General features: G+C 36.3%; 1 protein-coding gene across 5 annotated transcripts in view; it reads right to left on the bottom strand.

Annotated features, from left to right (window-relative positions):
* RPS6KC1 (ribosomal protein S6 kinase C1) overlaps positions 1-16,089 on the bottom strand; it is a 96,992-nt gene that overhangs the window by 12,116 nt on the left and 68,787 nt on the right. For 4 of the 5 annotated variants that reach the window (XM_070932390.1, XM_070932391.1, XM_070932394.1 and 1 more), the window contains one exon: positions 15,995-16,084. In XM_070932390.1, the coding sequence (XP_070788491.1) occupies positions 15,995-16,084 (90 nt within the window). Of the gene's footprint in view, positions 1-14,397; positions 14,515-15,994; positions 16,085-16,089 lie in introns of all 5 variants that reach the window. The other variant, XR_011599736.1, reaches the window with a different exon arrangement.

The raw sequence follows: 16,089 nt of genomic DNA, 5'->3' as shown, positions 1-16,089 counted from the left end.
GCAAGGAACTCTATATTCTTAAGTGTTTTTAGAGTTGCGAAGCTTTAAAGGGTTTGGCAGCTCATGGGCATGCCAAACAGAGGTGGGTTTCAGCAGGTTCTGACCAGTTCTGGAGAACTGGTAGCAGAAGTTTTGAGTAGCTTGGAGAACCGGTAGTAAAAATTCTGACTGGCCCCGCCCCCATCTATTCTCTGCCTCCCAGGTCCCAGCTGATCTGGAAGAAATGGAGATTTTACAGTAACCTTCCCCGGCCACGGCCACCAAGCCACGCCCACCAAACCATGCCATGCCCACCAAGCCATGCCCACAGAACCGGTAGTAAAAAAATTTGAAACCCACCACTGATGCCAAAGTATATAACAATGGTATATAAAGGTGTATAAAGATGATACAACTTCTACACTTCCAACACCCAATGGTAACAGAAATATACAATATTCCTTCTCTGATATTAGTTCTCAAATCAACAAAGGTAGCACTTGTTTTATCGCTAGAAGTTTTTACACATTTAGATCTTATTAATAAAGCCTGACCATAATCAAAGTAGGGGGGGTTGGACTAGAGCAGGGGGTTGGACTAGAAGACCTTCAAGGTCCCTTCCAACTCTGTTATTCTATTGTTCTGTTAAAGTAATGTATTAATTTAATAAAAAGCATTATGAAATGTTGAGGTTCGTATCAAACCCACTTTTTTGCTCAATACCTTGTTGCAGGCATATCTATCCATGGTAAGTATTTATAGTTTATTCCATGAGTTGGATAAGCCACTAGATTGTACCCACAGAATTAATTAAAATGCAAAGCAATTTAACATTTGTTAATTTTGTAAAATTTCAGCCGCTTGATTAAAATTTAAGTAAATTGTAAATAAAATTTAAAGAAGTGACTTTTATAAAATTGAATGAAATTAGTATAGGAAGCCGGTAATAAGAATACCTCTTGTCAACCATGCAGAACACCTTCAAGGACAAGGAACCTGCTAAAAATGTTTCCATCACCCCCACTAAGAAGAAAGGTGTAATATAATTTTGATTACAAGGCACAATTTGCAAATACATTTTAAGCCATGATTTTGCATCTCTTCACCATACTTCGTTATGATTGTTAATATTAGATGGGTCTAGGCAGCCTAAGATTTTACTGCATAGTTGTGAGGAACATCTCTGAGCTTGCAGTGATCATACATCCAGATACATTCCATTATTTAAAAAGCAATTTTAAAAATTAGGAAGTTCTTGTTTACCTAAGTTGCCCTGTGCATGTGTTTGTAACCCTAAAGGCTAATGTCTAGACACCTAATTAGATAACATTTTGCTTTTTTAAGAAGAAAGAAAGAAAGAAAGAAAGAAAGAAAGAAGGAAGGAAGGAAGGAAGGAAGGAAGGAAGGAAGGAAGGAAGGAAGGAAGGAAAGAAAGAAAGAAAGAAGAAGAAAGAAAGAAAGAAAGAAAGAAAGAAAGAAAGAAAGAAAGAAAGAAAGAAAGAAAGAAAGAAAGAAAGAAAGAAAGGAAGGAAGGAAGAAAGGAAGGAAGGAAGAAAGAAAGAAAGAAAGAAAGAAAGAAAGAAAGAAAGAAAGAAAGAAAGAAAGAAAAGAAAGAAAGAAAGAAAGAAAGAAAGAAAGAAAGAAAGAATAAGATCTTCTGAACAGCCACTTTGGTATAGTGGTTAAAGGTGCTGGGCTAGAAGCCAGGAGATCATGAATTCTAATATTGCCTTAGTGCTGAACTCAGCTGAATACTTTGTACCAGTTACTCTCTTTCAGTCCTAGGAAAGATGCAAGGCAAACCACTTTCAAAATCTTTTCAAGAAAACTGGAAGGACTTCTCCAGATATCTCCAGGGGTCAACATTGGCTTGAAGGCACTCTCCCGCCTAAGATATTCTAGAATTCTGTTTTATCAAAATTCCTGACTATATATTTCAAAAGCAGATGCATTCAATAAAATGAAGCATTTAAATCTGTGCTGCTTTGTGTTGTAATGTATGTGTCAACTCGCAAAGCATCCCTGGCCTGCTCTCGAGTTGCCGTAGGCAAAGGGAATGGGAAAACGAACTCTGCAGCTGTGGCGAGGCAGCACGTCAGTCAAAACAAAATCGTATTCCAGCCATATCTCTGTCAAGACTGTCTCCACGGTTACCCACAGTGGCCAGAGGGGAGTGATCTCTACAATCCGCAAAACTACTTCATTGGAGAATGTAACTGATGACACACCTTGGGGGGAGGGGGGAAACAGGGTCAGAGCTGGAACGTAAATTAGGTGGGGTCAGAGTTGGCTTCACTTGGAACGTGAGGACATGACGCTCCTAATAAATAACTGGATTTCTTTTGAAGCTTGGCTCTAGGCTCATGATTTAATTAGGGCATCGGTCAGAACCTGACAGCATGCAGGGAAAATACATTTAAATATAAGTGTCCTTATACTATTTACAATACTACTGTACATACTTTATTGGAATTTTTTTAAAGCCATATTCACAATAAATTATAAGCCATTCAAACTTATACCACTTATACCATAGCAGACTAATCCTTTAAGTTAAGAATAATGTTGAAGTTTAGTTGATTATTCCCTTAGACAATTGTTGTTTTGATGTTTTGTTTTGTTTTGTGTTTGCTTTTTAAAAAATGTGAAGCCATCCAATATCATTGTGAAGTTGGCTAGTCTAGAGAACTGATAAATTACACAACCACATTCTACCTATCTATCAAGAGTAAATAATGTGTAATGATTAAAGAATTAGTATAGGCTCTATATTTAACTACTTTTCAATCATGAACTGACTGAGGTGCAGTCTTTCTTTCACAGAGACAAACATGTAAAAAGTTAAGGATACCCTGGTAACTATATGAACATATCCATAAAATGTCTTGGCTATAACCTTTTTCCAAGATTTTTAATTGGAAAAAAGCTTCCCAGCTCTGGTGGTGTAGGCCCCATTCTAATTTCCAAACCCAGCAAGGTTGGGCAGATGCTGCCACTGGTTGAGGACTAAGAATGCCACCTTAAATTTATGGAAAAAAGAAAAGCCAGAACCGAACAAATAAGTTCAGTTAGAATAAAATACAGAAGCAATTTAGCCAAAGTACACGCAATGTCTTTATGCTACTTGAAAAGAACTTCAGAAATGTTTAGTTTCCTTTTAAATCTGATTGTTTTTACAATAAGGAAACATATTTTCTTTAATCAAGAATAGTTGCTGAATTTAGTATGAAGGTCCTTTTTCAAAACTGTTGTCAGTTTCTGTGAGAGATAATTGCCCCCTTGCCCAGCTTTGGAACGGCAAGTCGTAAAGCAAAATAGCATTTGATAAGGTAGGAATTCAGAAAGACACAATTAGTCCCCATAAATTGCAAATACTGATGCCATCCATCATTGCCTCCCATTTTTTTAACAGTGCTGGATGGATTATCTCCACTGTATAAAAAAGACCTTAATGAAATGTCCCGCACACCAATGTCCTATGGTAATAGAGCCAGGGCATTCTAAAATGGGATATACAAGAGCTGGCTATGGGGGTGGGAGTCTGTTGGAAGGTTAATTTTTACTATGAACTATTTCTACAGGCCACTTATGTGAACACTACCACCATCACCTCCAGTCAAAGGAGGCTTCACCTCAGGTAGAAGAGCTATATTGCCTTACAAAGTGTAGGATATAACTAGGGGGAGCCTGAAGGCTGGGTCAAATGCATCAGTAGTTTAGAATCTTTAAGCTCAGAGACTTAAATCCAGTGAACTTAAGTTCTTTTGTATCTTATCTAGCGCCAATTTGACTTGACGGTTGGTAGATCAGATTCTTGGATATAGGTAGCATATAATGTTTATATATTTCCTGAATAATTGTAGAAATTCTACTTTTTAAATGGTCTGGTGGATTTGAAGTTTGGATGCTGATCTTCTCCCTCACCCAGGAACAATTTTTCCTCTTCCCTTTGTGACTAGTCTGAGAAAAGGCATCTGAGTCCAATGTGCACAAAGTTAGCTTGCTGGCCATTGGTACTGCTGAGGTGAATGGCTGAGAAAAAACAAACAGCCATTGCAACCTTTTTAACTAGTGAGTGGGATGGAGATACCCACTTCAGAATACCATGGCACCACTTACTGGAAAAAGCTTCAGATAAATTTTTCCTCTGCACTCCCCTTCGCTTGCATTTTCTCTGCAACATATTGATATAATAACCTTTGTATATCACATCAATAAAGCAACCTTTACTCTCAGTAATACATCATAGAGAGAAAAATAAGAAAACGATAGATTGCAAAATACATTTAAAGCTCAACAAGCTAATGTAATTCTGCATAGCGAAAAAGCTCTCCCCGTTCCAACCATCAAAAAGTTTTAATATTGCAATAAATCTTACCCAAATGCCAGTTCTCAATAATGAAGCCATCTCACTCATATCAGCTAAGACATTTATATAATAAAAAGTGGTAGCCTATAAACCTAAGCAACCATTTGCTTTGCTATTAGAACTGTATTTCTTACAGTTCTCTGCCTTACTTATGTAAGGATCATTCAGAAGAGAATTTCAGGATATCTGCATTTGTACTAACTAGCACTATGTGAAGATTTTATACATATATACAGAGCCAGTTTTGTGTAGTAGTTAAAGCTCTGGCCCAGAACCCAAGAGACTGATAGTTCTAGTCCCACTTTAAGTATGAAAGCTTACTGGGTGACTTTGGGTCAGTCAGTTTTAGTCCAACCCACTTCACAGAGTCGTTATAAGGAAAATAGGAAGGAGTATTATCTATGCTCATCATCTTGAGTTACGTATAAAGTACTAAAGGTGGGATAAAAATCTAATAAATAAATAAAATATCAAGTCAGAAGAATAGACTGTCCTGCTCAATATTGTCTGCCAACTGACTGTGCATCTTAAGTATTTCAAGCAGATATTTTTCCCAGCCGTTCCAGAAATATCAGAAGCTCAACTCCCAGAATATGCATTTAGCCACTGAGTAATAATTCTTTCTTAACTAATTCTCAATCTTCTCCTTATGAAAGAATCCTATTTATATATCAGTTCATATACTCTGATGATAAATTTACGGCATAATCAATTCACCCTTTACAAAAGAATTTCACTGAGAAAAAGCTACATGCAAATGTGTAGCTGCAGAAATCTATACAAAATATGTACCAACTCAAACAAATTTTTCACCACATCTAGAACAATCTTCCTGTTAATTTAGTTTCAGGATTTACATCTTCCCTAACTTTTTTTTGTCAGAAAAGATGGAAACTTGTGCGTTAATATAAATGTTAAAACTAAGGAAAAGCATTCTTCTTCAGAATCCCTGCTAACAAAAAATGGTTTCTGCCTGTCAATCTAACCTCTTTATTAAAAAGATATTTCTATTCTAATATTTTTGTGGACAAGCATGTATATGCGCAAGAATCCTAATCCAAACAACATCTAAGTTCGTGCACTTCCAACTTTCTCCTCTTTTCTTCAAAACCAAAGTTATAATAACAGAGGCAACACTTTTCATGCTATTGTGAAATTGTCATTGTCACAAAACTATCTGCAGTTTGAGATATCAGAAAACTGTTCTGGCTCTTTAAAAAAAAAAGCCACTGGGTAATGTTTTTGTTTTGTTTTCCTCATAAGAATCAGACTGGATATTAAGATAAATTAGTACAAACTTTTACGGATCCCATTATTAGGATTTCCGCCTTTTCTCTGTCTACAATCCTAATACGTAAGCTTACTTTACTGTCCTATCATACTAAAATTGTCATAAGGCATTTATCACAACACTGTTTAAACTGTCTCAACAAACCATGTTTCTTAAAGCTTCTTTTTCTTTCTGAATTGGACAAAGATAGAAAGATCTGCACATGGATTAGAGAACAAACGAATATCATCAAGAGAATAAAAGAATTGAAATGGAAATGGGCTGGTCACATAGCAAGAACTCTTAAGACCCTCCTATTCCAGCAGGCCGGCCTGACCTAATTTTCTCCCCTTTCTTTTAAATTTTTTAAACTGAAATTTTAATTTGTTTTTTAATTATTGGGAATTTTAATTGTCTCGGGCGAAATTATTTAATTTGGTTTTAATTATGTTTTTTAATTTTTGTATTTATGTGTTTTATTCTGTGCCTGTTCACCGCCCTGAGTCCTTCAGGAGTAGGGCGGTATACAAATCTAATAAATGAATGAAATGAATGAATGAAGAACTGATGGCAGGTGGACCAAGGCAGTCATAGAATGGATCAACATCAGCAAGTATTGTGGGCCCAATTAGCAAAAGATGATGATAATGATTCTTTTTAACAGCTAGTTCTAACCATTAAAGGATTTATAGCAACCTCCATATTGGGTTTTCTTTAAGAATCAAGGCAATATTTACACATTTAATTTAAAATAATATAAGCTTTAAGAAAATGGAAAGGTGTTGTTTTTTTCTTGTTAGCTACCTTCAGGACAAAGTTTAATCTTAAACTTTCTCTAAGCCATCTACTAATAAAGAGTGAACAGGTTTTTTAATTCCATCAAGTATGGTAAACAATCACTCCTAGTCTCACTTCTTTTCCAATTATATGGACAAGGAACTAATTTTCTCCCATACACACCCAATATGTACACAGAATGATGTTTAGAGCTCCTGGTCTAATGGAAGAGATTCCTTTGAGAATTACGGGTGTCACTAACAAGTATAAGCTGAACTTTACTCTTATTAAACAAAATCATTTGCTTATTCATTAAGAACGTATGGTAGATTAGAACTCTGCATTCACAACTGATCTTTGGAGACTCCCAAGTATCACAGAAAGCTTCGGTGCTTCACCAAGCTTCCTTATTCCTTATGATTATTTTTTCTACAATGCCTTTTTCTCAGAAATTTTCAAATGCACAAGCTGAAATAATGTGTGATAATGAGACAGGCAAGGCTGTTGCTCAACAGCAACAAGTCCTTAATATTTTTATCAAAATGTTCTTCAAGAGCTTTCAGAAAGCCAGAGACTGATATTGGCAAGATGGATCAGTTTACAAACATAAGGGGTGAAAAAAAATCATCTGATCTGAAAAAACTATTCCACCATTCTGCATTTGTGGAAGCAAACTGCAGATAGTCAAATTTTCTTCAGTCAAATGGCAGGGGAGGGGGAAATCTGCTAGAACTGGAGATGTTTGATAATGACATAGGAAGACTCCCAGTTAATTCGTGCAATTGTTTTTGCAGGCAGATCTCAGGTATCATGCAATCTGAAATGATTACATTGGAGATCCTAATCTAAAAGGATTAGCTGGCAGATACAAAAGGCTTAAAACCCTGGACCATTCTGGCAGCAAAAATAAACCAGTTGCATAACTGGTATCTTCCAGATTTAGCTTCCATGATCAATAGCACAGTATGGTGGAAGTTGTATTTTAAAACATTTATAGAGCACCATATAGCCTAATCTTTGAACAGGCAACATGAAATTAAATGGGTCAGAATGTTGTACATTCATACATTACTGACAGTAACTCTACATTGAATGAAATTGTTCTATTAATCAATTCCTATATTCCTTATGTGATTCTTACCTTTTGCAGTTTAAAAAGACATTATGGCTAATTTTTACACATTCCCTTTAATATCTACTTTATACTTTTCAGATTGTTTGTGAACTACCACGTATTACTTACATTTTCCTCATTTCAGCGGCAGTTATTCTTTAAAATCTAAGATCATAAATTTGGAAAGGGGAAAAAAAATGTCCATAACAGAAGGTGATCATTTGAATTTCAAACTGAATCTTTCTTGCTTTCTCCTCAATTAGTCCAAAACATGTTGATTTAAAAGGTTTGTGTCTGTATGTTTCTTTTTTCAAACTTATTTTTAGACAGAATAATGGCCCCCCTGCTAGCTTGGCATTTGCTCAAAATTTTTGTCCCTGCAAATCAAATCTGTTGCTGGAATTTTTCCCTCTGCTTTCCCTGCTCCCCCTCCTCCCCCTTTCAAGATACCAAGGCACATTAACCAAAAGATAAAAAGGTTGGTTGCTGATATTACAAAGCGCAGGGCAGGTGGTTAATGTTTTTTTTAGCACAAATATCTGATAAGATTCCCAGGGGAAGCTAGAAGCAAAAGGATGTTTCAACAGAAGTGAAACATTTGCATCATGAGTTGGGGATAACCTTATTTTTAATCTTTACCCTAAGATTTGTCTAGTAATAAAAAGAAAAGAAAATGTTTTTAATGACATGAACAGACATTGAGAAATCTGGACATCTAATGGGCTATGAAATATTGTGAACTGGTAAGAAATTTGCTATTTAGGAAGTGCTTATAGCAAATTAGAGCATCTATCCATCTATAATACTGACTCTAACTTTCAGATAGCACTATCTTTCCTAGCTTTACTTGAAGTAGTTGGGAATTAAAATGTCCATGTGCAAAAGATGTACTTCCCAATTTTACATTTCTGATAGTGGTTATTCTTCTACAGCCTACAACCTCCAATGGCATCCATCTCTTTAATTATTTGGGCCTAACTAGAGGCTCTGACTCCTTTCTTTTTCCTCATCTCCTTTGTGCATTTGATTATTAATGGAAGAAAATGGCAGCCCCAATTGCACTTCATCCTTCCAGCTTTCTACTCCATATTTTGACCACTAGTGCAAAGAATAAGAAAACTCTCAGCACCAAGAAGTAAGAGCAGCATGAGACTCCACATTTTAACAATTGCCCTCTTAACAGATTCACCCAACTACTTAGACATTTCTCCTTAGATATTCTGCTTCATTGGAACAGATGTGTTTTATTTTTATTATATTGTACAGACTTTTTATATTTATTATTATTAGGGATTTTAATTATTATTATCATCATTCTCTGAATTCATGAATTCTGATCTTTGGGTGGGTAAGAGCATTATGTTTTGGAAATAGCATGACAGTCATTTATATTTTCAAACCATGTCCCACAGAACCTTTGGATTCTCCAAGAACTTGACTGGATTCTTTGACAGCTTAAGGACCTTTTTTCTGTACATTTCATTTAAAGATAGACAATTTTCTATCACAAGAACATTGTCTCTTCATCAGGAGTTCTGGGAACTTTTCTTGTAAACTAACAGTTTCTGAAGCCTGGAAAAACGCGATTTGTATCACCTTAAAGTTTATGAAGTCACCTTCATTAGGAATCAAGGGAATAGCCTGATAAATGGTAATACTAAAACACTCAGCAACTTGCACTACTGAAAAAGCAGTTGAGTACAATTATAATTAATTATAACACAGCTTCTTCTTTATCTAGGGTTCTCTCATAATATAAGTAACTGCTAGCTGAGTCTGATTGTAGACAACAGTCAATGGTAGGTTGCCACCTACTGGCCAACTTTGAGAAATCTCCCTTGGCAAAAAGTTCCTTCAAAAAGGAACAATTGGGCAAATGTATGGTGGTAGTTGTGATGGAGGTTTTCTAATCCAAGCACTAGCTTTCAACTTCAGGGGTTTAATTCTTCAAAACATCCTGCTCCATTTTTAATTGCTCCTACTATTATCACCAGGCAGAATTTCAGGAATACAGGTCTCAACATCCACTGGAGGTGGCAATATACAAGTGGAAAATAGCAGGGTCAAGAAAAGATTGCTCTTCAGATTCAAATCATCTTAAGAAGATTCTGAGCAGCACGTGGCTCTATTTTGACAAGGGGAGAATTTGTTCTTTTTGCCAGAAAGTGTGTTCCAAAGGTGTGTTTTTAGGATACAGATTTAAAATGAATTGGACTACAAGATTACGTTAGTTTCCCCCTGCAGTTAGAAAAACAACATACTTTCTTCAGAGTGTCCTATTAAAAAAAAATAGCATTAGGTACATGATAAGACAGAGCATCTAAGCATTGTACTCTAACACATAGATTTTAGGGGGGGGCGACCATTAGCCGCTAAGGAAAAAAACCGCTTTACTCAGGTATTTGCCTCTCTTTTAAGACTTTTGTTGTATTAAAGCAAGATTTCATTCCTTCTATTTTTTTTTCTGTCTCCAATAATCTTTGGCCAGGTGTTTTTTGAATGTGTCCTGCCCCAGCTATGGACCCCAAAGAACGCAGCACGCACAAAGTCTGTACAAACCTTAGTTTACTAAATTAAATCAGTTTTTTTTTCAAACAAAGGCTTTTAATTAAATTTCTTAACAGCCTACAAGAATCCAAAGAATAAATAATCGTAATCTTACTATGGTTGGCAGAAAGCCCAGAAGCAATTTGCAGAGAACTAAGATCAAGACGCGAAGGAGAGTGAACTAAGTTGTTCCCTGTAAATTGCCTCAGTCTTTGTCCTTCCTTAAATAGGCTAAGGGAGTGGCCAATTAGCCCCAAGCCTTACTCTAGAGGAGACCTCCTCCTGAGGAGCCACTCCTGCCTTTTGGCAGCTCTGCGCGCCCGTACATCGAGAAGAGGCTCCTCCTCTTCTTCCTCTTCACTTATGGGAGCTTCTGGAGGTTCTGAAGGCCCTGGCTGAATTCCCGCCTCTGGCACCACATCTTCTCCAGCCTCTCATTGTCCGACTCGAGTGTCAGCTGCACAGGCTGCTGATGCAGCACCACACCAGCCTCCTCGCTGTCAGAATCAGCTACTAGCTGCACAGGCTGCTGACGGGCCACAACAGAATGTTCTTAAGATGACCATTGAGGGAATGACCTTCCCAAATTTGTCCAGATCTAATATTGGAAGATATACCTTATCTTGACACAGTGTCAATTTTAACTACATTTTATTTACCATGTTTCCCGAAAATAAGACCCAGTCTTATATTTTTTTGAACCCTGAAATAAGTGCTTGGCCTTATTGCCATGCGCTCAAAACCCCGATTGGGCTTATTATCAGGGGATGTCTTATTTTGGGGAAACAGGGTATAATCATTCATTTATAATGACCGTTCAAAGTTACAACAGTACTGAAAAAAAGTGGCTTATGACCGTTTTCACACTTATGACCGTTGAAACATCCCCATGGTCACATGATCAAAATTTGGATCCTTGGCAACTGATTAATATTCATGACAGTGGCAGTGTCCCAGGGTCATGTGATTCCCCTTTTGCAACTCTCTGACAAGCAAAGTCAATGAGGAAGCCAGATTCACTTACCAACTGTGCAAGAAAAGTCAAAAGGTGGGGCAAAACCTACTTAACAACTGTCTCGCTTAGCAACATAAATTTGGGGCTCAATTGTGGTCATAAGTCGAGGACTGCCTATACTGTATCTAAAAGGAACAAAACAAGCTGTGCTTCGTCTAGTCTTTTTAAAAGATTCAAAAGATCTTTTCAATTAAAAGATTCATTTAAAATGCTGAAAAATTACTGGTATTTTTCTGTCTAATTGTTTATCAAAAACAAAAGCAGAAGCAGTTGTTGTGAAGAGGGTTATAACTGGGTTGGTATATTTTGTGTTAATGTAACTAGAGGCAAGGTCTTTCCTAACAACCTTTCCATTCTGTATAGTCTTGACAGCCATAAGCATATAGATCTGGCCTCGTTTTGTATATCCTAATCAATGTATCATGGAAAATTGTGTGTCTTTGCAAAACAATACTTGGTTCCAATAGAAAAGTTCCTTGCTTGTTACAAATGAAAAATAACAGAAGCATCATTCTTTTTTGGTGACCTTACTGGCTGCTTCATGCACTTCTTTTTTTTACTTGAAATTATCTGTCAGACCTGGATTCCCACAAACACCACAGGAAGATCCAGTACGATGGAGATCCTGATATAATCCAATCTTCTAACTGCTGACCTTCAGATATGCTGAGGAATACCAGATTGGGGAAAGCTGGAGCAGAATCACTCCCCAAATTTGATCATTGCATCCCAGCATGATCATCCCAGCACGATCATTCTTATTGGTTTGCTACTTACATGATATTTGGATGCATAACTGCAATTAACTTCAGAAACTCTAAAATATACTTATCTCTTCTTTAGTAAAACTTATGTTTTCCCATTCATATTTTGGACAATAGTTGCTTGGGAGGGGGAAAATATGCAGGGTGACAAATATCATGTCATACATTTTCCATTCCTATACATTTAACATAAGAAAATGAATATATGCTTTCTTATTCCTGTCACATATGGAGAGGGTGGTTGATCAGGTGACAGAACCAAGCCAACCTTGGCTGATAACACTTAAAAGGGTCTGGCTTGAGTAGTACCTGGAGACCACCAGGTAATTGCTGGGCTATAGAAAACTAGCCTGAAAATTCAGAAAGGAATAGCAAATCCCTGCATTGGTGTCAGGAAAATAACATTTTATTTGTTTGTTTTCTATAGCCGCCTATCTCAGCAAGTACTATTATACTACCTTCCTTGTCAGGAATTCAAATAGTGGTTCTCTAATCCAGCACGCAGTTCTATCTTTTAAAGTGGATCTGTAGAGACACATCACTATTAGATTACGCCAGGGCAGTAGAGACTAGCAATAGATACAGGACTGCATCTTGTACCTCAACTAGCAATAATCAGAGTAAACATTATTAGTCTTCTCCCTTATTATTTCAAAGTCCATCAAGTGAAATATACAGATTTACAAAACTTTGGCTTATAGAACAGAGAAGCACACCTTGCTTAATAGCTCTTGATCCTAGCTCTTGATCAGAGAGTGAGGAATTTGTGAGTCTCTAAATGTTTGTTGAGCTACTATACAACTCTCAGTATCCTCATCATAGATCTTGTTGGGGGGAGGGGGGAGGGCTGGAAGTTGTAGTTCAAGAAATTCTGAAAGTCACAGGCTTTCATCCCTTTCATTCATTTTCACTTTGTCCAATGTTGTAAGTAGGAGATTTATTATGTTTTCTATAGCAAGTGGTGAAATATTCCAAAATATCACATTAAAAAATAAGATTTGGTGTGAAATCTACTAAACCTAAATATGCAATAACGTATTCAGCTTTCTTGTGACATACTGTTTATCTAGAAAGTGAGAGAGAGTATTTTCTCACCATTAATTTAAGTTATATACTATCTATCTATCGATCGATCGATCGATCGATCGATCGATCTAGATATATATCTATGCACTGTAATATTTAAAATAATGAATATTACTTAAAATAATAAATATTTCCCCACCATTGCCCCCACCTCCATCTCTAAAATAGCATTCCCCTGGAGATTAACCTTGTAGCAACATTATTGGGATTTAGGAAAGCAGTCAAAACTTGCCTATTTCAACAGACCTCTAAGAGAGAAATGAATTTACATTCCTCCTCTGTCTGACGTCTTTAATTTATGGGATTTTAAGGTTCTCAGAATCTTAATTGCTGCAGTATTGATTCACTTCTATTGGATATTTTTCATCTTAAACAAATTACCTAAACTAAAAATTTAGTGGCCTCATTCACCCAGAAACATACACACTGTTTTGTCATGTGTTCAGGCATACTCTGAGTTATATGTAGTAACTTTTTTTAAAAAATGGCTAATGAGCTATAATTACATTTTATAGATTTTTAAATAAAGTACTGCATTGCAAATTTATAAAATTTAAAAATCGACTGAGTTTACAGAAGAATTCAAACAATTTGATAAAAAATAAAAGCAACTGAATTTTACTTATTCATTGAATTACATGATAAAATTTCACCAGAATTTTGTTAAGTCAATTAAGCTTCCCAGAGGAGCCAAGGCCAACATCCTGATCTAGATTACCCAAATAGTGATAAATTCTCAACAAGAAAAATAGTCCTTCAGTCTATATAGACTCAAGACACTTAAGATTTCAAAATTATTTTGTCTTGGTCTTGGAAGTGAACAAGAAGCCAATAGAGGATTTGGGGACAACAGTCTCAAGATAGCCTCTAAAAATGTTCCTGCTTGAAGTAATTATAAAAAATATAAAGAGTTCATAGATCTTACTCATAAATTTTCTCAGAAACCAGCATTTAAACATTATGATACAGGCAAATAAACACCCCACTTAACTCTTCAAAGACTTGTTACAGTATCAACCAAGAAGCTTCCGAGGGTAGGTTTGTCTTCAGACAGAATATAGACTGTTCCATAACTGGGCACTTGTACCCCTCTCAGGAAAAAGATCTATTCTCAGTAAAATTGGGGCTTTGAGGACACCTTATGAATAAAAATTTTCTCTGCACAAAAAAAAAAATAGCCTTTCAGGTAGTTTTTTATAAAAAGACAGCTTTTTGTAAAGGTAAAGGTTCCCTTCACACATATGTGCTAATCATTCCGGACTCTAGGGGGCGGTGCTCATCTCCGTTTCAAAGCCGAAGAGCCAGTGCTGTCTGAAGACATCTCCGTGGTCATGTGGCCAGCATGACTAAATGCCAAACACGCACGGAATGCTGTTACCTTCCCACCAAAAGTGGTCCCTATTTTTCTACTTGCATTTTTTACATGCTTTCGAACTGCTAAGTTGGCAGAAGCTGGGACAAGTAACGGGAGCTCACCCTGTTACGCGGCAGTAGGGATTCGAACCGCTGAACTGCCGACCTCTCGATTGACAAGCTCAGCGTCTTAGTCTCTGAGCCAATTAGCTGTGTGAGATTTTTCCAGCCTTCTACAATCTAAAACAATACAACGCAAGAGACAGATTAACAATCTTAATCAAAACTAGGACTTTGATACCACAGGGGCTCCTCCATAATATCTTCATAATTAAAAAATACTTTAAGAAACAGCACTAGTCCTTTGAAGCCTAAATGATTTATAGTTATATTCTCTTTATCTTGGGTTTGGTCCAGTCTAAACTGTTGCACCTCATTTCTTCTGAAATCTTTATAAGTGAAATCACTATATGTGACTTCATTCTTTTGAGTCAAAGGAAATGGTAGCATCTCAGTGGCCTTAATTAAACTCAAAAACAAGATAATTGGATCTAAATTGTATTTGGATTGGGTGACCATAAAGGAATCATAGGGCTGTAGATTAAACTAGAAAGCTTTTTTTTTAAATGATCAACCACTTTGTCCTTGTTACCAAGAAACATGAATATGTCCATATAGTCTCCACGTATCACATTCAATCTGAGGGATAAATTATCTACTTTTTCTTGTAATCAGTTTTGGTCAGATACTTTTACTTAATATAATCTTAATTCGTGTTACTAACATTAAAGCTAATCAAAATATGTTACTTATGCATCGCTTGCTGGAATGCCCATTTAATTTGTCCATATTCAGTATTTATATCCATAGTAGATTTATAGTCACAATTAGATTAAAATTTACTGAATTATTTTCCTGGGGAATATACCATAATATGTACATGCAAAGGAAAATCTTTTCAAAATGTGATACATTTAACTCCTCTTCATTTCAACAATAAAAAGTTTCAAGAACTCTCTATATTGAAGCAGATTTCATAAATCTTTAGGCATATCTATTACATCTAACTTTATTTATTTATTCATTCATTTCATTCAATCATTCATTTTTCAAATTTAAACTTTGATAGTGAATTCTTTTAAACCAGTGTTTCTCAACCTTAGCAACTTTAAGAAGTCAACATTGCAACTCTCAGAATTACCCCCTAGCATGGCTTGCTGGAGAATTCAGAATAACAGAGTTGGGAAGGGACCTTGGAGATCTTCTAGTCCAACCCCCTGCTCAAGCAGGAAATCCTATACCATTTCAGACAAATAGTTATCCAATGTTTTTTTTTAAATCATCAGTGTTGGAGCAGCCACAACTTCTGGAGGGAATTCGTTTCACTGATTAATTGCTCTGTCAGGAAATTTCTCCTTAGTTCTAGGTTGGTTCTCTCCTTATTAGTTTCCATCCACTGCTTCTTGCCCTGCCTTAGGTGCTTTGGAAAATAGACTGACCCCCTCTTCATGCCACTCCTAGTCCTTCTTTTCATTAAACTAGACATACCCAATTCCTGCAACCGTTTTTCATATGTTTAGAATATCATATTCCAAAATAGCATGTGTGTATATATATGCAGGTACTGAACAGTTTGTATTCCCAAGAACGAAAGTTCCGTGAGAAAATGAAAGCTGCTAATCTGTTTTCCAAGTGAAACATTTGAGGTGATTGCTCTAACCTGGGGCACAGTACATTCTCTCTATGGCATCGTTGTCACAGGAATCTTCAACCTCACTCCACCTGCTAAAATACGTTAGCTGAATGTGTCCTAAA

The sequence above is a fragment of the Pituophis catenifer genome, unplaced genomic scaffold (genome assembly GCF_029215685.1).
Source record: "Pituophis catenifer annectens isolate HBS135680 unplaced genomic scaffold, rPitCat1.0.hap2 SCAF_1, whole genome shotgun sequence".
Taxonomy (NCBI): domain Eukaryota; kingdom Metazoa; phylum Chordata; class Lepidosauria; order Squamata; family Colubridae; genus Pituophis; species Pituophis catenifer.
Note: the sequence above shows the minus strand (reverse complement) of the source record. Positions and strands in the feature narration are given on the sequence as shown.